Source organism: Bufo gargarizans, chromosome 9 (assembly GCF_014858855.1).
Source record: "Bufo gargarizans isolate SCDJY-AF-19 chromosome 9, ASM1485885v1, whole genome shotgun sequence".
NCBI lineage: Eukaryota > Metazoa > Chordata > Amphibia > Anura > Bufonidae > Bufo > Bufo gargarizans.
The window spans coordinates 18,443,749-18,469,278 of record NC_058088.1 but is presented as its reverse complement, the minus strand read 5'-3'; the positions used below and the strand labels follow the sequence as shown (position 1 = coordinate 18,469,278).

The 25,530-nt window shown below is 45.8% G+C and overlaps 1 protein-coding gene across 4 annotated transcripts; it reads left to right on the top strand.

Annotated features, from left to right (window-relative positions):
• Positions 1-42: 42 nt before the first annotated feature.
• Positions 43-23,776, top strand: LOC122946693. Of its 4 annotated transcripts, none has more exons than XM_044306463.1 (12): positions 43-178; positions 1,050-2,215; positions 6,102-6,209; positions 8,083-8,157; positions 8,228-8,332; positions 9,321-9,458; positions 9,798-9,977; positions 10,087-10,299; positions 13,074-13,265; positions 13,982-14,075; positions 15,186-15,330; positions 21,328-23,776. In XM_044306463.1, the coding sequence occupies exons 2-10, from the start codon at positions 1,052-1,054 to the stop codon at positions 14,072-14,074; spliced, it is 2,268 nt and encodes a 755-aa protein (XP_044162398.1). In that variant the 5' UTR covers positions 43-178; positions 1,050-1,051; the 3' UTR covers position 14,075; positions 15,186-15,330; positions 21,328-23,776. The 4 variants fall into 4 exon arrangements, with proteins under 4 accessions (XP_044162398.1, XP_044162396.1, XP_044162394.1 ...); XM_044306461.1 differs by lacking the exon at positions 43-178 and adding an exon at positions 394-567; XM_044306459.1 differs by lacking the exon at positions 43-178 and adding an exon at positions 626-771.
• The last annotated feature ends 1,754 nt before the right edge of the window (positions 23,777-25,530 follow it).

Here is a 25,530-nt window from a genome sequence, read left to right as displayed (position 1 = left end):
ATTCATGGGGGAAGTCCTCATTTGCATGTCCTTTTGACTCTTTCCTTCCCAGATTGTGCAGCGTAATGATGGCGAGGGAATCATTACGGTAAAGCGAAACACTCTCTTTGCTGCAGTTCTTCCTCGGCTTGTTGGGACTTGTGGTGCACCAGACCAACCACTCCTCAGGCGGCACCCGGTAAGAAGGCTCCCTGGCGGTCATTTCCCCCCTAGAGATTAGAGGAGCTATTTATGGTATAAGCTGCCCTTTAACCCTTCAAATGTCAGGAAGCTCTGACAAATATTTTCCATTGCAACGTGTCTTGAAAGTTGATACATTGTAACAGACAAGGAAGAGGAACGCTGCCTTGAAAGGGTTAAAGCGGCTCAGGTAGGGACCTGGGTGCACACCTCCACCCCGCCCTCTTGGGAGTTTCCTGGAAGGAGAGGTGAGCTGGCAGAGGAGCGCTGCTCTGCAGAGTACTGCTTCTGAATTCTGGGCTCCAGCCTGCCATGGGGGCCTAGGAGGCACCCTGGAATAGTTCTGCACGTGCAAGAAGACGTAGGGACCCGTCAGTGGCAGCGAAGGTGGGTGGTGACGGCTTTTGGGGGGGTGGTGGTGACTTGCTGGTTGGCAGGGGACTGATTGGAGCAGCTGGAGAGGAATGACTGGGGGTCTAGGAGAGGCGAATGGATCTGTGGTGACAACCTCCTGGGGTCACCGCACCGTGTTGTTCACCCAGGGAGGAGAAGGAACAAAGTTTTCGGGGAAAGTGTCAGTGGAACATGCTGGTAATCCCGAGCCGGCCTTCTCGCATTCCCTTCCTGCAGTGTTGTGACAGATGAGTCAGTGCTGTGTAAACGTGGACACTGGACAGACTTTACTTTGTGTAATGTGCAAAGAAATGCATTCACACGCCGGCCGGAGAGGGGAGGGGGACGTATAAAAAAAGAGCGAGAACCAGGTCACCGATTAAATGTAGCTTTTGACATTTTTTTTTTTTCCCCCCATACATTTTCAGTGTTTGTTTTTTTTTTTTTTTTTTAATCTCCTCTGTTTCCTCTTTCAGATATGTCTGACCTTTGCCGCCTCTGTTCCTCTCAGCTTCGAGGATCACGCCGTAAGTGGCTCTTCGGGGGCTCGGGGTCCCTCCTTCCCTTATTCTCCCAAGTATTAGGGACCCCCATCCTCCGCAACTCACCTGGATCAGCCCCAAAGCCCGGCAAAGGGAAGGGGCGGCCGGAAGATGCAGAGTTTCTCTGCGGAAAGTGCTGCCACTCGCTCAACGTCTACCACCGCTATGACCTGGTGTTGTTTCGCATGCGGGAGCTGTATGAGCAGAGGTCCACCCGTCTGGTGACAGAGAAGGATAAGCTTTCGTTTACCTTGCGTACTATCCACGCCAGGGCCTGGGGCCTTCCACTGCCTGAGTACCATGGTCATCACCAAGACCGTAACACCTATGGGTATCGGGGTTCTTACAATGATCTCAGTTCTTCTGGCTCCTATAAGTCTCGTAATAATTCCCTTTCTCCAGGATACCAAAACTCATGTCCCAATTCTCCCTTTCCTGACCGTCTGGGGTCTTTCCGTGGTTCTTTGGGTTCTTTGTCTTCTGATGCTCCTTCAAAGTCTTACCAAAAACTTCTAGAACAAGACCGTTCATTGTGGGAGCATGAGAGCTGGTGGGACGACCGCCACAAGGGCTGCTCACGTTGCATCAAGGGCGAGAAGTGTCATTCTTGTTCTTCCTGGAGAGTTTCTGATGCCAATTATGAGTCTGTATGTACCGTCCCTCGAAGGAGGAAACACAGCAGAGGAACAGATGATGGCTCGGTTCTTCTAAGGAGCAAATCTTTGGGAAGTGTTGGTGGAGAAAGTGCCAGCAGCAAGGGCTCCCTCCTCTCCTTATCCGCCTCTTCTTTGGATTCCCTTTCTTTCGTGGGTGAAGAAGGTGATGGAGGAGTATTTTGGGAAGCAAAGTCTCCTTTAGCCTCATCTCCTCCTTCGTCATTTCCTTTACCCAAGCCAGGGGTGGCAGAAGTGTTGAAAAGCTTGAAGGAAATTAAGTACAGTCCAGTTAAAACACCAACAAGGAGCAAGATACCCATCAGGAGTCAACAGAAGACAAAGGTGGAAGATGTGGACCAATATGTAGAAGATGGCATCTACGAGAGGCCACCAGTAGAAGAACCAGCTGGAGACTTGGATGTGTACATGGGTATCGGGCCTGAGGTATGTGATAGTAGTACCAAAATATATGGGAATATGTTTGCTCAGAGAGATGGGCCTCAATGACCTGACCATGGTGGTATCCAAAAAAAGGGTTTTGGCAGCACTACTGATCCCATTCGGGAAAGTCATTAAAGATACCTTTAAAGGTGGTGGTGCACGCAGATGGGGATCCTGGCCAGTGGTCCCAACGTCTAGGAAAAATATAATAATCCGCAGCACTCGCCAGGGTGGTGAGTTATTCACAAATCGGCATGGTACAACCGACGTTTCGACCGTCATCGGTCTTACTCAAGCAGTGAGAAAGACCGATGGCGGTTGAAACGTCGCTTGTACCATGTTGATTTGTGAATAAATCACCCCCCTGATTTTCCACACTGGCGAGTGCTGCAGATTATTATATTCTTCCTGACCATGGTGGTGACACATACTGTTGGCCAACTATGGCTGTTGGCCTTCACAATATAATACAGAAGCCTAGGCTGTGCCAAGACCGCACCAAACATTAATCAAGACAACCGGCTCATCGGGTATAATCAAAACCCGTGGCAGGTAGCACTCCACCCTGCTGCCACATTATAATGTGTGCAGTGACATGGGTTTAATGGGCGCATGTGCCCACGTGATCCTTGTATGATGCCTCCTTATAATCACCTTGAAGGTGGCATTCTGACACGCGGGGGGAAATGTGTGTGAGATGAATCAGTGCAGCAGAAGCCAGTGACTGAGGCGCAAGGCATTTAAGAGGACCTCCACCTGTGTATATATACAATGGTGCTAGAAGAATTTCACTTGCATGATACATAACGAGGCGCGAGGCATCGCCTGCAAAGTGAATCAAGGCTACGAGTCCTTGTAGAGGAATGCACCTAGACATTTGCTCACCCTTGATGACTATGAATATTTTTATTCCCGGCCATTAATATAGTTCCTTTGCGGAATAACGCACTATGAGGTGTGAGGTATATGGAGGAACCCCACCTGCACAGTGTTTGCTTATATATATATATATTATATAGCGTTTGCAGCAAAACCTTCTCCAAAACACTATGAGTAGCAGTGATCCCATAGTGTCGCCCTCTAGCCCTACCCAAAAATAGAAGTGTTAGGGCTCATGCACACGGCCGTTGATTTCCCCTAATGCACAGGCAACATCCGTGCGGATTCCGCAGACAGATCCAGACCCAGTCAACTCGAATAGGTCCATGGTCCGTCCACACTGCAAAAAAGTAGTGCATGCATTACATTTTTTGCGGTGCTATGGCACGGAGAGAAACCAAAAACAAAGTGCTTCCGTGCCTCCGTTCCGCACTGATCTTCCGGATTGCAGACCCATTCAAATTAATGGGTTCGCATCCGTGATGCGGGGTGCGCATATTGCGGACCCGCTGTTTGCATGCCGCATTAGGCTACTTTCACACTAGCGTTTTTCTTTTCCGGCATATAGAGTTCCGTCACAGGGGCTCTATACCGGAAAAGAACTGATCAGGTATATCCCCATGCATTCTGAATGGAGAGTAAGGCTACTTTCACACTTGCGGCAGTGTGATCCGGCGGGCAGTTCCGTCGTCGGAACTGGCCGCCGGATCCGCCGATCTGCTGCTGACTGAAAGCATTTGTGAGACTGATCCGGATGCGGATCCGTCTCACAAATGCATTGCAAGGACGGATCCGTCTCTTCGCTTGTCATGCGGACCGACGGATCCGTCTTGTACATTTTTCTCATTTTTACCGATCTGCGCATGCGCATGCCGGAACGACGGATCCGGCATTCCGGTATTCTGAATGCCGGATCCGGCGCTAATACATTCCTATGGGAAAAAATGCCGGATCCGGCGTTCAGGCAAGTCTTCAGTTTTTTTCGCCGGAGAGAAAACCGTAGCATGCTGCGGTTTTCTCTTTTGCCTGATCAGTCAAAATGACTGAACTGAAGACATCCTGATGCAAACTGAACGGATTGCTCTCCATTCAGAATGCATGGGGATATGCCTGATCAGTTCTTTTCCGGTATAGAGCCCCTGTGACGGAACTCTATGCCGGAAAAGAAAAACGCTAGTGTGAAAGTAGCCTAATCCGTTCAGGATGTCTTCAGTTCAGTCTTTTTGACTGATCAGGCAAAAGAGAAAACCGTAGCATGCTATGGTTTTATCTCCGGCGAAAAAAATTGAAGACTTGCCTGAATCCGGCATTTTTCCCCATATGAATGTATTAGTGCCGGATCCGTCCTTCCGGTCTGCGCATGCGCAGACCATTAAAAATGTGAAAAAAGATACATGACAAGCGGAGAGACGGATCCGTTCTTGCAATGCATTTGTGAGATGGATCCGGATGCGTCTCACAAATGTTTCAGTCACATCCAGTTCGGTGGATCCGGCGGGCAGTTCCGACGATGGAACTGCTTGCCGGATCACACTGCCGCAAGTGTGAAAGTAGCCTTAGGGGCACGGATGGGCAACGGCCGTGTGCATGAGCCCTGAATAGTTTTATTTTTATCAATTAATAAAATGCAAAGTGAACGAAGAAAAGAGAAATCTAAATCCAATCGATATTCAGTCTGACCGCCCTCTGCCTTCAGCATCAGTTCTTCTAGATCAGGGATCAGCAACTTTCGGCACTCCAGCTGTGGTGAAACTACGACTCCCAGCATGCACACTTGCTTAGCTATTTTTAGAACTCCCATAAAAGTGAATGGAGCATGCTGGGAGTCGTAGTTTCAACACATCTGGAGTGCCGAAGGTTGCTGACTGCTGCTCTAGATGGACTAAAGCAAAGTTTCTAAAGGAACTCTGTTGTTCCAGACATCAGAGAACTAAGCCCAGATCTTCTGTGGATGTAGGCTTGCTCAGATCCTTCTATCTTCATGTAATCCCAGACAGATTGGATGACGCTGAGATCAGAGCCACGTTATCCCTCCCAGGACTCCTCATTCTTCCAAGGGTTGTCTCATCTGAGACATTGCAATGTCAGATAAGTGTGGATCCCACCTCTTCTCTATGGGACTTCTGATAATAGCGGCTAATGATGGCTATTTTTGGAACTCCCATAAAAATGAATGACTGCGCATGCACAGCGTGCTCTTGTGCGCGCCTTCACTTTCGGGGTCCTCTTCTGCAGATAGTGCTTGGCTATTTTTGGGGAATGAAGAGTGGCCGCTCTCTGTTCACTTTGGGGGTCCTGTTCTGGAGATAGGTGCGGGTCCCGCCCCTATCTGACATTGGTGGAATATCCTAGCAGTAGATCCGATGGGACGACCCCTCTAATGACATTGGCTGTGTGTTTGGGGTTGTTGTCCTGCTGCAGAATACATTTCCATTTAAACTATTAAGAAATCTACTTTTTAAAACCTTCTTACTTTGCAGCATTTTTTTTTTTTTTTTTTTTTTACACGTCTGCCTAAAACTTACACAGCGCTGTATTTCTGGTGCATACATGTGCAGCGCTGGGTGTCAGTCCTTGGGCCTGTACTCTGGCTCTGACCGCAGACATGATGTCTTTCGTGTTCACAGGGTGAAATTATCTCCTCATTAGACTCAGTGGATTATTACTTGCCTTAAGCAACGACTCGGGGATTGTAATAATCCTTCAGCTCATGTAGAAGCCTGTACTCCGCCGCCGAGCTCCACCCATGGGCTTAGTGTCCTGATTTGTTTCGGCAGATGCTGACCTATAATTTCAAGGTGTTGTTCCTCCTGGGCTTGAGTTGCGCCACCCAGAGACTTGCGTGGAAACCATGGAAGCTTTCTTCCAAAAACAGCACCACAACTGTCCACAGGTTGATTGTAACCTTGCATCTCAGGCCCATTCGCACACAACCCATGGAAGAAGCCATGTTGTTCTTACCTTGGACATTCCCTTTAAATGTAGACACATTATCCCCTCTGTCTTCCAGGTCTGCAGTACTCAAGCTTCTCGTTTCCTCCACATCCAGGAGACCTTAAAATGGCTACAGACAAACCTGAAGACCTCACAGAGTTGCGGCAACTTGTCGGGGCAGCAGGTAACGGTTCGGTGTGGGGCTGGTGTCCCTTTTTATCCTACAGAACACACCTAAGGCTGAAGTATGGGGGTTAACAAGTAGGGGCCTTAGGGCTGTTTCACATGGGGCAATATTTGGTGGCAGTTTCCAGTTGTTGCCCCGTCTAAACATGCCGCCAACCGCGTGACAAACGAGCGAGTGAGCATTCATAAGATTAGTGGTTACCCATAAGCGGTAAACCTAGTAAACCGGGCAGAGATCAGCTGACAACTGAGCAAATGATTGTCGGATGATCAGATCAGTGCTCGCTAGTCGGCAGCGCGTGACTCCGTACATGTGGGATGCACTGCCAACGCAATGCGTAGTTGCCAACAGTCCAAATCTTGCAGGACAGTCCCGCAACTTTGGACTGTGCTTGGCAAAAAATTGATGGGGCTTATCTAAGCTTCTCTCATATGTGGGTGGTTCCTGATGGGGCTTATATATGCAGTGAGCCCCTGAGGAGCCAGGATGGGACTCAAATTTTCCCTACTCAATGGCGGACACGCGGCGTCACGACACATGTTTACATCTACATCCACCATATAAATACACCACATACATAGTACACATACATAAATACACCATCTATACACTACACACACATACCACCCAACTTTTTAAAAGGCTATCGAGCTAAAGTATCAATGTAAGTGCTCATCTACCACTGCCGCTGCCAGAGCACCGGATCGGGACTCAGCCGGTAACACAGTTCTCCAATCTGTAATTTTAACAACCAGATCTAGGGAACCGGCTGAGAGGTTGGGAGTGGTAGTGGCCTTGATGAAGTGTTGTGTCGCGGTGTACTCCCTCATAGTTGTTGCTCCCTGGGGATCGGTGCAGTGTAAATGTAGTATTGAAGAATGAGGCCAGAAGTAAGCGTTTAACAGTCCGTTTTTACTAAGTGCGGCATAGAACCTCTGGTACATCCAATAGTAGCAGATTGAAAGGGCACCAGTTTAGCAGTTATGGAGGCAGGATGGATGGATGGATGCAATTTGGCATTTGTGAGAGCAGATGTCCACTATCAGGTCTAGACTTTAGCTTTAACTGGTGTAGTAATAGTCCGGTTGATGGGTGTCTGAACCGTAGTCCCTCACCTTACAGCAGTGTCTAGAAAGGAACTTTTTTCAGCTGTTCACTCTGCTGTCTTGTCTATCAAGTGTTTTCTTGAGGCTCACTCAAATTGGTCTCTCTGGAACAGGAGCTCTGCAGTGTGCTTCCTCTCCGCTCTGTGTCTGCACAGGAACTCCCCCTCCTGGCAGGAAGCAGGACTAGCCCACTCCTAGCAAGAGGGGAGGAACAGGAGGGTTAACCCAGTTCCTGCCAATCTTACCTCTTACTGGAATGTACAGCCAAAATATATAAAAAATACACAACATTATAATACAAAACAAATACATAATTTGCAGAAATCTTCAGGTCTGGGGTACGGCATAGGCCACAAACCACATCTGCTAATTGGAGGTTCTCCAATGCTCGGCCTGAACACCCAGTACCGCTGTCATAGGCATGCATTCAGATTTTTTACATGAAGAGTGTAAATTGAGAGGCATTAGTCCTGCCCATCCTTTGCTAGTTTCTAAATAGATACTCTTTACCTTTTTTTTTTTTTACTTTTTTTTTTTTTTTTTGTATTCCTCTTAAAGGGGTCATCCGACCCCTGAAAGTAATATTAGTTATGGCCCTGAAAAATTCACTCTGAATATTCCCTTCTCCACTGCTCCCAGTCCCCTGTAGACCGGAAGTATGATGTCCCATCTGTGGACGCCTGCAGCCATTCACTGGCCCCAGCAGCGAAGTGTCTTGCTTCTCTGTGGCTTTAGTCTGACTTTAGACGCTCCTTCCCATCTAGGACCAAGTGATAGAACAGCAAGAACTGATACGAGAATTAATCAAGAGACTCAAGTTCAAGGATGAAGTCTTGGAGGTAGGTGACCAGGGAAGGTCTGGATGGAGTAATACTCCTGGCTTACTGTAACTTGTCCTGTTATCCGTAGGAATCTCTGACTTTGCTGCTGACTCTTCCTGTGGCCTCTGACCCATACGGGGAACTTATCACAGACTTCGTTGAGAAATTAAGGGCACAAGAAGAGCAGATAAAGGTGACTTCTCATTATCCCTGGTAATATTTTGCAGGCAAAGAGGACACAGGGGCCACCAGCAGAAGGAAGACATTGCTTGATTAGCTTAGCGTTATCACTTTCCTGTCTCTCCCTGATGGCTCTTATTTTCCCCGCTCTGCTGATAAACCACAAAATGTCATATACCCTATATTATACTCCAGAGCTGCACTCACTATTCTGCTGGTACAGTCACTGTGTACATTACTTATCCTGTACTGATCCTGAGTTATATCCTGTATTATACTCCAGAGCTGCATTTACTATTCTGCTGGTGGAGTCACTGTGTACATACATTACATTGCTTATCCTGTACTGATCCTGAGTTATATCCTGTATTATACTCCAGAGCTGCATTCACTATTCTGCTGGTGGAGTCACTGTGTACATACATTACATTACTTATCCTGTACTGATCCTGAGTTACATCCTGTATTATACTCCAGAGCTGCACTCACTATTCTGCTGCTGCAGTCACTGTGTACATACATTACTTATCCTGTACTGATCCTGAGTTACATCCTGTATTATACTCCAGAGCTGCACTCCAGTATTCTGCTGGTGGAATCGCTGTGTATATACATTACTAATCCTGTAATCTTTACACCAGTCACTCTTTAGTATTCTCTTCTCTCTTCTCTCTATTCTCTACCTGTCCCATATCATTGTAAGAGCTCAGTTAAGCTGTTTGGGATGTATCTGTCATCAAGCTGGTTCACTGTTTCTCCTGACAACCAGCAGAATTGTGAATGCAGCTCTATTGTGGTAAAACCATTTAGTGATATAATTTTGATTCTATAGAACCCGGGGTTGGGGGGGGGGGGGGGGTGTGTATGTGTTGTCCATATGATAGTGGCAAAAAGGCATCTACATTAACAATGAATCCAGCCTTACAGAAGAAATCAGAGCTGTTCTAGTGATAGATCCAGGACGATGCCTCAGGGGCTGACATTATGACCTGTCTGAGCAGAAAGAAGGGGATGAGGTGGCCGAAATCAAACGCCAAAGAGAGGCAGAAGTGAAACGTCTACAGGAGGAGCTGAGAGCAAGAGAAGAAGACATCACCCGATTGTCCAAGGTTCTGCGTGACAATCAGGACACCATTACAGTGAGTGCTTCCTCGGGGGCGGTCCTATGGCTCTGGGGTTGGCTGCCCTGCCTTGTACCTCTGGGATACAGAGTTTATTAAATCTGTATATACTCCCTAGTCTCTTCCTCAGCAATAAAAATATACAGACTGACAACCAATGTGGCCACTGTTGCACACACCACAGGGGTTGTCATCTGGTCATTCTAGAGACCTAGGTGGCAAACGGAGCGACAACACTTTTTGGAGCTATAATGCCCCCGCTATTAGCTGTCTTCCAGTTTTTTGCAGAAATAAGTATAATGTAGAACTTATGACATATGCAAAAAATCTAAAACAGGCTTGTACTCCATCATCAAGGCTCTGCGCGACCTCCTGGGAGAGAAGGACTTCACCATCCAGAGGATGGAGGTGGCACTGGACTCTTCTGTTCGCTCCTCAGCTTCTCAGGATGCTCTGCGCCTCGCTGCTCTGCGGGAGAAGGATTCACTGATTGCAGCAGTACAAGGAGCCCTGAGTAGCAGCAATCAGGATGTAGAGGTGAGTGTGAGCGGCGTACCGAGCCTCATACCTCTATATACCATAATAACTGTATGTCCTGCTCCATGATACAACCTTATATCATAGATGTGTCTATCTCCTCTTGTAGGCCCTTGCAGACTCTCTCTTATCCCAGGGACTGGATGACCTTAGTACCTCAATTCCCGGACTGTCAGCCCCTAATCCTCTAATGTCCCAGCTACAGGAGAAAGGACGACTGCTATCCCAGGCCCACGCGGACAATCAGCGTCAGAGTATTCAGCACCAGCGAGACATCCAAGATCTACTGAATGCTCTCAATGAGAGCCAGACACTGCTCCAGGTGAGAGGAAGTGACTGAGACCTCCAACATTTTATTACAACTACTATAATACTGCACCTATATACAAGAATATAACTACTATAATACTGCCTCCTATGTACAAGAATATAACTACTATAATACTGCCTCCTATGTACAAGAATATAACCACTGTAATACTGCTCCTATGTACAAGAATACAACTACTATAATACTGCTCCTATGTACAAGAACATAACCACTGTAATACTGCTCCTATGTACAAGAATACAACTACTATAATACTGCTCCCTATGTACAAGAATATAACTGCTATAATACTGCCCCTATGTACAAGAATATAACTACTATAATACTGCCTCCTATGTACAAGAATATAACCACTGTAATACTGCTCCTATGTACAAGAATACAACTACTATAATACTGCTCCTATGTACAAGAACATAACCACTGTAATACTGCTCCTATGTACAAGAATACAACTACTATAATACTGCTCCCTATGTACAAGAATATAACTGCTATAATACTGCCCCTATGTACAAGAATATAACTGCTATAATACTGCCTCCTATGTACAAGAATATAACTGCTATAATACTGCCTCCTATGTACAAGAATATAACTGCTATAATACTGCCCCTATGTACAAGAATATAACTGCTATAATACTGCCTCCTATGTACAAGAATATAACTGCTATAATACTGCCTCCTATGTACAAGAATACAACTACTATAATACTGCTCCTATGTACAAGAACATAACCACTGTAATACTGCTCCTATGTACAAGAATACAACTACTATAATACTGCTCCCTATGTACAAGAATATAACTGCTATAATACTGCCCCTATGTACAAGAATATAACTGCTATAATACTGCCTCCTATGTACAAGAATATAACTGCTATAATACTGCCCCTATGTACAAGAATATAACTACTATAACACTGCCCCCTATGTACAAGAATATAACTACTATAATACTGCTCCTATGTACAAGAATATAACTACTATAATACTGCCTCCTATGTACAAGAATATAACCACTGTAATACTGCTCCTATGTACAAGAATACAACTACTATAATACTGCCTCCTATGTACAAGAACATAACCACTGTAATACTGCTCCTATGTACAAGAATACAACTACTATAATACTGCTCCCTATGTACAAGAATATAACTGCTATAATACTGCCCCTATGTACAAGAATATAACTGCTATAATACTGCCTCCTATGTACAAGAATATAACTGCTATAATACTGCCTCCTATGTACAAGAATATAACTGCTATAATACTGCCCCTATGTACAAGAATATAACTGCTATAATACTGCCTCCTATGTACAAGAATATAACTGCTATAATACTGCCTCCTATGTACAAGAATATAACTGCTATAATACTGCCCCTATGTACAAGAATATAACTACTATAACACTGCCCCCTATGTACAAGAATATAACTACTATAATACTGCTCCTATGTACAAGAATATAACTACTATAATACTGCCTCCTATGTACAAGAATATAACTACTATAATACTGCTCCTATGTACAAGAATATAACTACAATAATACTGCTCCTATGTACAGGAATATAACTACTATAATACTGCCTCCTACGTACAAGAATATAACTACTATAATACTGCTCCTATGTACAAGGATATAACTACTATAATACTGCTCCTATGTACAAGGATATAACTACTATAATACTGCTCCTATGTACAAGGATATAACTACTATAATACTGCTCCTATGTACAAGAATATAACTACTATAATACTGCCCCTATGTACAAGGATATAACTACTATAATACTGCCCCCTATGTACAAGGATATAACTACTATAATACTGCCCCCTATGTACAAGAATATAACTACTATAATACTGCCCCCTATATACAAGAATATAACTACTATAATACTGCCCCCTATGTACTAGAATATAGCTGCTAGAATACTGCCCCCCATGTACAGTTTTCCCTTCTGGCTATAAGCAGGAGTTTATAACCAGTGTTCAGGCATTTCTCTCTTCTCCTGTCTTGTAGTAGGTAAACTATCAGAAGCTCTGTTTTGTAAAGCCGCCCTCCCCCCTCCTCGGTTTCTCCTCTTTGTCTAGGCGCTGCTGCTGGGAATCTGTTAACGGGTTTCACATGTGAATGATTTCTAATAGGATTTGTGCCGGTTCAGCAAATGTATTATAAACTCCATGATGCTCAGATCCCCGGCCCTGTGTCAGTTGGTGAGGAGGAGAACGGCCCGCTCCCCTCCGCATGAAACCAGCACGCGGTATTACAGTATAGAGAAGAGAGACTGTAGAGAAGCAATGGACTGTGGTTTGGAAGTCCCATGTAAATGTGGGTCTAGGAGCCACATTAATTCATTTTTCATGTTGGTTTTATAAACATTACTAAAACTTCAAGAAATTACCCCAAATTCCTTGGATGAGAAAAATCATGTTTTGCACACCATATGAGTTGCTCTTTATTCAGGCAGATGGCGGCATTGTCTAATGGAGTCTGTGGTGGTCTGAAATCTGTCTCATCAGGTGTACTGCTTTCCCCTCCACCATGGATCACACTACAGCACAGTTTTTTCAGATTGGTTGCTGTGTATGAACACAAGCTCAGCAGGAAGTGGTTGCACGGCAGCAGCTGAGAGCCACAGGCTGGAGACTATAGAGCACCATCTTTCTCCCACAGAAGGTCCATTAGGGTTTCGTTATTTGTTCTGCACACTTTGATGTGACCTTGTCCTTCGCCTTCAGGAACAGCTGCGACATTGTAAGAAACGTCTGCAGGACGGGGCTCAGGAGCAGAAGACGCTGAGAGAGGCGCTGAGAGAGAAGGAGAAGGCGCTGCAAGAAGAGAGACGGAGGCACAGCGCCGACCAGCACCAAGTCAGTGCCAAACTGATGCAGCTGCAAGACTCCGCCAGGGAGAGGGACCAGGCCACCAAGGTGACAACCCCACCACCCGATACGCCACCCCTGCGCCGCTGCACCCTCACTTGTGTAAAACACATAAATGCAGGAATATCTGCAGGTTTATCAACTGCCCAGAAGGCTGAATTATACGGGCACCTCACTGGCACCATGCTACCTCTGCTTGCTGTGACACTAACATAGCAACTAAGTGCAGACACCACTAGGGGGAGCTTCAATACTAGATGTATAAATCTGTATGTAGTTATCTCCCCCTAGTGGCTGCTAGAGGCACCAACAATTCTGTGCGTAGATTTCCCAATTTCACTGTTTAGTCACAGGGGTCTAGGCAAATTCTTATTGAGGCAAATGTATCAAGAGCCCTGATGGTTTGTTACAGTGTATCAGGCTGGAGTCCTTGCTGTTTAGTTAAAGTATTGTCTCTCATTATGGAGATCCCTTAGCATATATTTTCCCCAGAAATCAAGAGGAGCGTTGTCTAGTCATCATGTATATCAACTGGTCTCCATAATAGAAATAGTACCAACTCAGAGGTTCCCCCTACGGCCTGGCAACTATAAAAGTTGTTCTCATCTGCTTAACTTTACTCAGAACGTGTCCATAGCCTTAAAATAACAATGAATTGATACACACAGTATATCAGAAAGCAGCCGAACTTTTCATTACAACGATGCAGCTAAGTTTACACAGCTCTGGAAAACTCCTTTTAAGACTTTTTTCTCATTTTCTAGAAACTGCTGCAGGATGCTGAGAGCAGAGATCAGCTGATCAAGAAGCTTCAGGAAAGACTGAAGCCGTGCGGGGAGGTCAGAGACACGCTGTGAGGTGAGCCTGGTGGTTGCACAGGAGCCAGTTACTGCGTTGTGGCAATGGCTGGCCATGACATAGTTGGGTAGTTGGCACTGGTTGGGCTCCTGGTGCAGCTTTGCAGCCACAGTGGCCCAGTGTCCTGTATTGTGTAGGTGGAGTCGGGATCTACTGCTGCTCGTGATATGTAATGAGGCCGAGCCTGGCCCAAGGAGTTTGGCTATTAGGTACATTGCTGTGATGGGGTCCTAGTATTGCGGTCTTTTATTCAGCCCCGCACCGACTGACTTAAAGGGGAATTCCAGGATTGTGGGGGTTTTTTAAATACCGCCCCCTGCTGGATCTGTGTGGGGAAGCATACTTACCTGCTACTTTGATCCGGCTCCATCAGTCTCTGACTGTCTTTACTGCACTTCTGTCCCTGCATGTGATCCTCTGCCATGGACAGGGTCACATGTGCTGCTACAACCATTGACTGGCATCGGTGGTGACATGTCCCCAAGTAGCTCATTACTGCTGGATCACATGCCACTTGGGGACATGTCATAGCCACGCCTGTCCCAAAGTTGACAAACGAGTTCTGAAGATAATATAAAATGTGGTGGCCCATCTACCATAGCGGTACACCGCACCACTGCTGTGGGGTGAGAACAGCTCTGAACCGCTCCGCTGGTTTAACCCCTTTATTTTCCTACTAGCTTTCCAAGAACCTCCTTCCTCTAACCGCTCAGATCTCAACGCCTGTTCAGAAGGCATCTGAATGAGGCAGTAGTCGCACACGAGTGCTGCCGCTCCACTGCAAGTCTATGGGACTGATGGAAATAAGCAGGTACGCGGCTCAGCTCACCCACTCCCATAGACATTGAATGCAGCAGTAGGACGCATTTGTGACCACCACTCCATTCAGTTGCCTCTGGTATAATGGCCATGGGATCCCTTTTCAAGCGATTGGAGTAAAGGGGTAAAAGTGGTCAGATCCGCACCAAACATATAACTGTTCCTCCTGGGGGAACCCATTTAAGAGGGTTTACCATATATAGTATATTTAGATGTGACTAGAGTCTTCAAATATTTAGCTTGAGTTACATCATATGTAGCCTTCATTTTCCCCTCTCTCTCCTTTTCCAGATCTCCTTTTTCCTACTTACCTGATGGGAATCAAATGTGGAAATTTTCATACATTGTTTACCAGCTGAATACTCGGAACCGGGATCATCTTTCTCCTGGAGGAACCTGATGTGGTGATTGTGGAGTAGGGAAGGGGGGGGGGGGTGTTGTTCTGGTTCTGACAAAGCTGTCAGTTCAGTTGATGTACTGCTCCAAATTAATTAATTAAGATACGTGCACGGAGAGATCAGACAGACAACTCACTACATGGAGTTAATCAGTATCTCTGGTTTATTTCTGAAAACAACATGGGTTTCATGAGAGGAGGGAGTGGGAGGGGGGGTGAAAGATAAAGTATATATTTTCTATTGGCTATGAACTCTCTACTTTTCTGTAACCTTGACGGCCAGAGGAAATTCCTTCTCCCTCCCCCCTGGGTGAAACCGTTACTTCTATCTTTGTAGCTGCTTGCTTGAGCTGAACAGAAACCACAAAGAAACACATGATAAAAACACAAAGTAAGATTCTAGTTTATAGGTGTTGGCTGAATGCCTGGCCACCATCTTAGCTCAACAAGCAAGTATCCATTTTGTATCAATAGTCCATAACAGTCCCCCCTTGGAGACTTGATTGTAGACTTTCCCTTCTCCTAGCGAATCCCCTGGGCATACCATTCGTATCCTCTTCACCCGCAGTGGCGACAACCTACCCCTTATAGGTAGGCTCCCGGTTGCTCGGACTTGTGGTAATACCCTGGCATTCATCTCACCCTATCTCAGCCAGGCATCATTGTGAGGAGGGGGAGCTGTGTTGAACGATGTTTCCTTCTGTCCTTCCTCATCGTAGAGGAGCATAATAGTTCGTTCATCAGTTTTCTTCATTCTTTGAAAAGCGGGTCACACAAATAAGAACGAGCTTAATCACTACATATATCACCAGTATTATTAGGGCTACCTGCAATATTACCTGGACAATTCCCATGAGCCAACCCCCAATACCTTTGAACCAGTTATTGGGGTTAAGGGAAGAGAAGGTATCAGACCACCATGTATCTTTACCAGCTTTATGCGCGTCCAGCCATTTATCTCTTAAATCCGCCATTTTCTCTATACCCACCTTAACTTGCAAATTACCCTGCGGGTCTATGTAATGGCAACAAGAGGGTCCCACAACCTGGCACATACCTCCATCTTTAGCTGTAACATAATCTAGAACTAATGTGTGTTGGTTGGTGACAATGATTAACTGGTTTTGCACAATGTTTGAGGTATTCATAAGTCTCATCTCTTCCCATATTTGGTCATCCAGGTCTGTTGCTACTACCAGATGATCCCACATCTGCGCTATCATGGGATATATGAAGATGGAACTAACAATTTTGTTGGTAATGCTCATCTCTACTACATGTGGCTTGCCATTTGGTCTGGGTGTGTTATCTTTGGCCCTATGATACAAGGTGTGTTTAGGTACTGCATTTATGCCAATTTCAGAGTGTGGTACTATAAAGGTGGCAGGAGTAAGCCTGGCGATGGTGCACAGTCCTGTGACATTCTGGGATAACCATTTGTACACTTTGTGTCCACAAACTAAGTATATATCTTCTGGAACTTCTGTGCTATTGAATAATCGGGTAATTAGTTTGGCTAATTGTGTCCCTTTCGCCAACTCATATCCTTTTGACTGACTTTCGGTGTCGTTAGCTAATATACCTGTCAGGAGATCCTGTACAGTACGGTTGTTACAGGGCAGATCCTTTCCGTTCTCAGCATCTACACCAATACACTGCACGTGGCTGTCTGTTTTTGAATCATTGCAACCTGAGTGTATGTGTGGACTAAATGTCATACCTTTGGTTTGTACTTGGAGACAATAACAGTGTGTCCAGCTAGGAAAACATGTGACATTAGCCCAGTGTCCCATTCATTACCCAGTGGCGTGAACACTGCAGATATGCCCACTGTCAAAGTCATGATCAGTATGTGAATCCTCATGGCTTATTGTTCCAGGGTCGTCGGGACAGCCTTTACTCTTTTACAATGTGAGGCGTGGATCCAGGTAAGCCTCCCTTCGAGTTTCACAGAGGTCGGGGTAGTCAGCAACACCTGGTAAGGCCCCTTGTATCGTGGTTCGAGGGTGTTTCTGACGTGTTTCTTGACCACCACCCACTCTCCAGGTTTGAGAGTGTGTATTCCTTCTAGGGAGTCAGGATCTGGAATGGAAGAGAAAACTTGTGCACATATGTTAGACAATTGTTTACTATGGGCAATCACATATTTAGCAACAGATTCATAATGCATTTGCAATTGCTGTGGGAAGTACTGTCCCATCCTAGGCCGTGTCCTAAACAAAATTTGGTGTGGAGGCCTAGGGGTGTGTCTAACTGAAAATAGTGCTATTGGCAGGCATTGTACCCAACTGAGCCCTGTCTCCCCAGTCATTTTCAGCATCTTGGACTTCAGTACCTCGTTCAGTCGTTTGACTTTGTCGCTGCTTTGGGGTCTGTAGGGTGTGTGATAGGCTAAGTGTGACCCTACCATCTTCCAGACTTCTTGGGTTAATCTAGCAGTGAATGCTGGGCCCTGATCACTCTCAATGACCTCAGGTACTCCGAACCTACAGACAAGCTCCTGCATCAGTTTTTTTGCAGTAGTGGTTGCTGTCTGGTTTCGGACGGGGTAGGCTTCTGGCCACCCAGAGAACAAGTCTATCACTACTAGCACATATTGAAACCCTTGGTACATTGGCATCTGGATGTGGTCAATTTGAATCCGTTGGAACGGGTACTGGGCTTTGGGGAGACATTTGGTTGGTGTAGGCTCAGGTCTTCCCGGGTTGCACTGCGCACAGATGAGGCAAGACTGAGTATGCCTCACCAGGACAGGGGTTATACCTGGGGCCATTGTCTATTAGTTCTTTCATGATGGTCTTAGATTGATGGGTGGGCCCATGAGCTATTGAAGCTATCAGAGGATAGAGAGCTTTGGGCAGAGATGCTCTCCTTCCTTGGGTCCACAGTCCAGATTCTTTCTCTTCTTGGGCTGACTCTTTTAGCCAATCCAATTTTTCTTGTGGCGTGTACCTGTTTCTGTATTTGTTTCAGGAGGTCCCATGTGATTTCTTCTTGTCCCAGGTCTTCCTGTGTTATCATAATCTGGTCTGACTGGACTCTTTCCTCTTTCACTGCTGCTTCCTTCGCAGCTTGGTCAGCTAGGGCGTTTCCTCTGGCTTCAGAGGTGTCAGCTCGAGTGTGCCTGTAGATCAATAAAATCTTCAGAATCTCCATTATACTCCCCCCTTGGAAGAGGAAGGAGTGCAGCAGGATGGAGGATGTGGCACCTCTGAATCGTGACATTATCTGGCAGAAGCAAACTACACTGAAGCCGGAGGTGGCGCTGTGCAGTGAGGTGTTTAGGTTGAGTCTGCTGGAGGATGGCAGAAATGTCATGGGGAGCCAGAATAGTGAGGGGATGACCCAGCACAACGTCAGATGTGACGTTTAGAAGAGAGCTGGCAGCATGGATAGCGCTGACACAGGAAGGGGCTTCTCTGGCTACTGGGTCCAGTCTCTTTGTATGGTAGGACTTTGGGGTCCTACAGGGTCACAGTGACTGGTGGGACATTGAGGTATCCAATATCCTGGGGTCCTCTGGCCCAGAGAGTATTGGGGATGAGGTGCAAAATGGTTTGCAGCGAATCCCCTTGCTCATATAAATCAGTGCAGAATTTTATTGTCAGACATCCGGCATCTGTGGGTGTCACATAATTTGAGTAAAAACCACAAAGACCAAGAAGCAAGACAGTTTCTTATCAGAAAGAGGAGCTTAAACTAACACAGCAGAAACCAACATTTCTGTGAAAAGAAAAAAGGTGGGGGTCAACTGATCCCCCGCAGCTGTCCTGCAGTGTGGTGAAATGATCTGCTTGGAATGATCTGCAAATTTAGCTTTTGTCCATTTCTGTAGTTGTTCTATAAAGAATTCTCCAGACTCATGATCTTGGGGGTCAAAGTTAGCACCTTTAAGTTCAGGGATGTGGATTTGATCCATTATCAGTGTGGAGTATTCACCTGTCTTGTTTTCCACTATACTTTGCAGGTCCGACCATGTGCACCCATAGGTTTGATGCACTTGGGACAGTGTCCTGAAAAAGGGCATGGGATGGGTCTCAGGGTCAGGCAGTAAATTCACTATGGTGAATAACTGTTGTGGGGTGAAAGACACATATTTTGGTGGTCCCTGAGGCCGGTTAAGTGCTAGGGCTTCTTTCAGTGTCTCAAGGTTTCCCTGCTCAATTTTCTGTAAGTTCTTTTGTAACTCTGTAATCTGACCCTGCAGTATTTGATCTTGTGAACGTCGTGATGGGCGCACGGTCATGGGTACAGTCCACTGTGGTGCCAGGGGTAAAGTTGGCGGATCCCCGTAGTCTGTCGGGGTACCCCGCGAAGGAGTCTGCATATTACCCGGTGCATTTTGTATGCCCATTGTGGATTCTGCAGCACCGTCTGCATCCCCCTGTTCTGCTTCATCAGGTTGCCCCCCTACCATTATAGGAGTAAGGGTGGCAGGTGAGTGGGGTAGCATGAATGTACCGTCCGGGTTTATCATCGGGTACAAGGTAGTAGGAAGGGGCAAGGGTGACATAGGAGTGACGGGGGGGGTCTGGACCGAATGATATTAAAGGTCCGTTCATGGGCGTTGCCTGGGGACAAGATGGCGCTGTAGCTAACACGGGAAGTGATGGGACGTGCCGGGGAGTAGTTACCAAGGTGTGGTTTTGTGGGTGGGGAACCCCACAGGGAAGGCACGTATCACGGGAGGAGGGATTCTGTTGACCGCATGTTTTGCAGGTCCACCCACCTGCTTTCTTCCCGGCGCCATTATAGGGTGGTGGCTAGTCATGTATCAATGCAACACCAGGCTTACAGAAATATCTGTCTTTTCTCATCAAAATTTAGTTCCCCCCGGTCTGTTCAAATTCTTTACTACAGTCCAACCACACACGGACCATGTCTGTCAATTTATCATCTTCTAACTTCCCTCTCTTCTCGTTTAACAACACTTGCCAGGTAGCACTACATAGGATGCCTCCTTTACAGACACCTTTAACTCTTCTCCAACTTACTTAATCCTTTTATGAGGATGCCTCTCCTGTCCGCCACGTACTGTTCAGGTGAACAGTAACCCTTCGGGACACTTTCCTCATTTCCCATTATCTCTCGTACCTACTGAAGCCGCCTAAAGACCTCTGCATAGAGTAATCACTGGACGTGAAGACCTTTGAGTTCCGGTCAGCACACTCTGGGCTACCGCGAACCGCTCTCCACCCATCTGTGATCGTCCCCTTTATGGAGATTCGAGTCAGACACCGGGCTGAACTCCGATACAGGAACACAGGAGAACTCCGTGTCTCAGTCAATGATACTTGTCAACAGGGTCTTCACAACTTATAGGCACAACACAGTACATCAAGACTTTAAGAAAACATATGGGGTTCTTACTTTCATGCCCTCGAGGACGTCCCAGACTGCTTCCGCACCCCTCCCTCAGACGAACACCAAGAGGCTACACCAGGGGACACTTTATAGGCAAGATGACTCAATTTTCCTACCTCATATCACGGGTTGCGACCCCGGTGTCCGTTAGTGCGCCTCTCCTCGTCTGGTCTCTGGGGGTACGGGAACAGAGGGTCCAATCCTCGAGCCCCACGTTGGGTGCCAAAATTGTTCTGGTTCTGACAAAGCTGTCAGTTCAGTTGATGTACTGCTCCAAATTAATTAATTAAGATACGTGCACGGAGAGATCAGACAGACAACTCACTACATGGAGTTAATCAGTATCTCTGGTTTATTTCTGAAAACAACATGGGTTTCATGAGAGGAGGGAGTGGGAGGGGGGGTGAAAGATAAAGTATATATTTTCTATTGGCTATGAACTCTCTACTTTTCTGTAACCTTGACGGCCAGAGGAAATTCCTTCTCCCTCCCCCCTGGGTGAAACCGTTACTTCTATCTTTGTAGCTGCTTGCTTGAGCTGAACAGAAACCACAAAGAAACACATGATAAAAACACAAAGTAAGATTCTAGTTTATAGGTGTTGGCTGAATGCCTGGCCACCATCTTAGCTCAACAAGCAAGTATCCATTTTGTATCAATAGTCCATAACAGTGTCAGGCCTGAAATAACTTGGGTTCATTGATCTATGAAAAGAGACTATATTTCTTGAGAAAATATCATATGGGGTTAGAGAGTCTGAAAGTTCTCAGAAATGTAAGAGAATGTGGGAAATGTTGTTAGTTTAAAATGGTGGGATAGGTGAGAAAATTTGGAAGTCTAGTCGATCCCTGGAGAAGGTTGTGGTAAGTTACAAGGCTGCTCAGGATCATATATATATATATATTTAGATCTTCTACTCCAAGTCAATACATTTACTTTGGGATGATAAGAAAATAAGAGGGTTTTTTTTTGTGCCTATTAACGTAATGTCCTACAGGAAGACCATAGAGAACAGGCCAGACATGGCCAATGGTCTCCAGATGAAATCCTGAGCTAGTCTTCTCAAGCTAGATTGGGACAAAAGCATTGATGATGTCTGATCTGACGGCCATGACTTCGTAGGGGTTGAAGAACAATGTCTTACTGAACTGTATTCTTCTGTCACCGGTGGTGGCTATAGTGGTCGGCCGTGCCACACGGGTGACATTCAGCCCTCATACTGCCTGCCGTCATCTACTGTAAGGACTACATGGAAGACAACTGCTCTTGGGGTCCACTTTAATGAACAGCCTTGGTGGAGACCATAATGTTCATGGCCTGTCTTTGGTCAGGTAGCAGGACCAGATCATGTATAGATGTTTCGAGGTTCGGGGATCACTTACTTTAGATCATATCTTGTAATGGAGGATTTCTCATACTTGAATCTTGTATTTTCTCATCGCTCTGCTTGTGGTCTCACCATTACAGAGGAGCTGTTCACAAACCTTGGATAGCAATCGGCACCTCATATCTCTGCTTCCTGGACCATCGAGCCACGGAAGGAGCAGAACATTGTAGATGACTGCGGTCGCTCCTCCATTTTCTGTTTGAGTAATTCGGAATTATTGAGGTTCTATCTGACTATAATTATCAATATTATCTGGGGTTAGAAAAATGGTTTTGCTTTTGTCCACAAACAGCGCCACCCTTGTTCATGGGCTGAGCCTGGTATTGCAGCTAAGGAGTATGTACTTGAATGTGGACAAGCTGCAGTACAAGGCACAGCCCATGGACAATGGTGGCGCTGAACAAAAACAAACCATTTTTCATTTTCTTTTCACCATGGAGTGACTTATTTTTTCCAATTCCAGAAAACCCCTATTAAGGCCTTATTCATACAGCTGCATTTTAGCGTCTATGCTCTGGCCACCTGACCTGAACCATACTCAGACCACCATAGAACGTGCATCATGACTGTCTGAATGAGGCGCATTATGCAATGTCTCTTGCGGTGATCAAGTTGTCGTCTTGTCCTTGGTGACTACTATGCTGCTCAGCTCAGTAGTAATGGAGCATTGTTACTGCTTTACATCTGACTACAGGCATTTTACATCTCAACCAATCAGAATGCCCCTTTCATTTTCTAATGAGCATCTGAAAAATGAGAGCTGTAATCTGATTGGTTGCCATGGGCAGCTGCTCAGGTTTTGAGGCCTCTCCCTGTAGTGTATTCTCGGCCTGGTCGGCAGCTTCTGGGAATCATGGGAGATGTATTGCCCTTAGCAACCAATCGCAGCACTGCTTTCATTTCACATTCTGCCCTTAAATGAAAGTTGTGTAATGACTGGTTGCTATGGGCAAAGTTTTGGGTGCCATCCAGCAGGAACTGGTTAAGTCAGATCACAAAACATGTCCTCCCCAAGATTGCTTTACAAAAACGGCGCCACGCTTGTCCATAGCTGGTACTGCAGCCAAGTCCTATTCACTTCCGTGAAGCTCAGCTGCAATACCAGATACAACCTGCAGATGGACGTGGCGCTGTTTTTGGAAAAAGGTAGCCATTTTTGTCTGATTCTGTACATTCCTTTGGGAGTCACCCATTTCTCTTCTTAAGGATTTTTTTATTTTTTGTGATCAATGTTCACGATAAATGTTCCAGAAATTACTAAAATGTTTAGGGGTTTGTCTATGGCCGGCCTTACCCGTACTTGAGAATAGCACGGCAGCACTTCCGTAACTAAGCCACCACTGCCGTTTGCCGGGCCACCCTATCACTGCCGTGTGCCAGGCCACCATCTGTTGAGTTTCTCAGGCCCACGTGGCTGGTATCGGGGATATCTGATGTATTTTATTTGTCGCCCTGGTGATGGTGCTGGTTGTCAATATCGGTGCCACCTCCTGCCATGACTGGAAACGCCAGACCAGCACTGTCACTGCCCGCCACTAGCGGCTGGTTACCCATCAACCTCAGTTCAGGAAGTGGTTTATCGCCATACGCCTGCCAGTGATTGGCTGCCTCTGTTCCGCCTGACTTTCTGGCGGTCCACTCTACTGAACTAATTCTCTTAATGCTTGTAATTATTCATGTTCCGGGGTTGTAATCAAATCAGATTCTGTAAATAAAATGTCTATATTAATTACACGTCTTACGTCCTGTCCGTTATTTGTGCTGGATTATCTGAAATATATAAAGCCAATATCAATACTTAAAGGGGTTCTCCAGGCTCCTGATACTGGTGGTGTATCCTTAGTTTAGGTCATTGGTTTCCGATCAGCTGCTCCCTGCTGGTCCAGGAACTAGCGCCTTGAATAGAACAGGAAGCACAGTGCTGTTCATAGTGTAGTGGTCGTGCTGGGGTACTGCAGCTTAGCGCCCATTCACTTCATTGTTAGCTGAACCGCAGTACCCCAGCACAGCCACTACACTATGAACGGCGCTGTGCTTCCTGTTCTATTCAAGGTGCTAGCTCCTGCATCGGAGACTGCAGGGAGCAGCTGATCGGTGGGGGTCCCCGGTGTCACTTTCACCAATCAGATAATTATGACCGAGCCTGAAAAACAAGTCCACTAAAAGTATTTATTACCTAACCACAGGGTGGATAAATGCTGGCTCTCTTGGGGTCCAACGATCCCAAGAAAAGAGGGTAGATCAATGGAACAGTAGTGCGCACCGCTCCATTTACTTCTGTGGGACTGTGCTGTGGATAGGTGCCAAATGCAGGGTAACTCCTTAATGTCCCTCATAGGACCACCTCACACTTTGGCTGACAAAAATGTACCCAAAAACTTACAAACCCAGGTTATTGCTACAATAAAAGGTCATTAAAATAGGAGCTTTTAAGATGATAGTGACAAATTCTGTACTCCAGAAGTAAAACCGTTATAAGCAAAAATCAATGGGCATGTAATACCCAGTCTCAACACTAGGTGTCTCTGTTTCCAAGCTATTTCACTCCACAAGTTTGATGTTCACACATGGGGGAAATGCTGCAGGCAGAAAAATCCACCGCGAACACATCTGCAGCAAAGTGGGTGACAGTTTACCAATCTATTCCACATGCTACGCAAAAAAAAAAAAAAAATTGCGAGGTTGGACCAACGTAAATCCACAACAAGTCGATTGTTTCAGTAGATTTCACCCCTTTTCAATGTAGCGGGATAAAAGTCATAACAAATGCAGATTTGTGGACAATTGCATGCACTCCTTTTTAAAGGGGTATTCCAGCCTAAAAGATCGGCATAAGGGCCCATGCACACTACCGTACTTTACAGCCTGCAAAAAAAAAAAAAACAGGTGACGTCCGTGTTACATTGTTTTTTTTGCGGATCCACTGTATCAATGCCTGTCTTCGTCCGCAAAACAGCCAAGAATAGGACATGTGGACACGGAATGCACATGGAGTTATTTCCGTTTTTTCAAGCCCCATTGAAGTGAATGGTTCCACATATACAGGTCCTTCTCAAAAAATTAGCATATTGTGATAAAGTTCATTATTTTCTGTAATGTACTGATAAACATTAGACTTTAATATATTTTAGATTCATTACACACCAACTGAAGTAGTTCAAGCCTTTTATTGTTTTAATATTGATGATTTTGGCATACAGCTCATGAAAACCCAAATTTCCTATCTAAAAAAATTAGCATATTTCATCTGACCAATAAAAGAAAAGTTTTTAATACAAAAAAAGTCAACCTTCCAATAATTATGTTCAGTTATGCCCTCAATACTTGGTCGGGAATCCTTTTGCAGAAATGACTGCTTCAATGCGGCGTGGCATGGAGGCAATCAGCCTGTGGCACTGCTGAGGTGTTATGGAGGCCCAGGATGCTTCAATGCGGCGTGGCATGGAGGCAATCAGCCTGTGGCACTGCTGAGGTGTTATGGAGGCCCA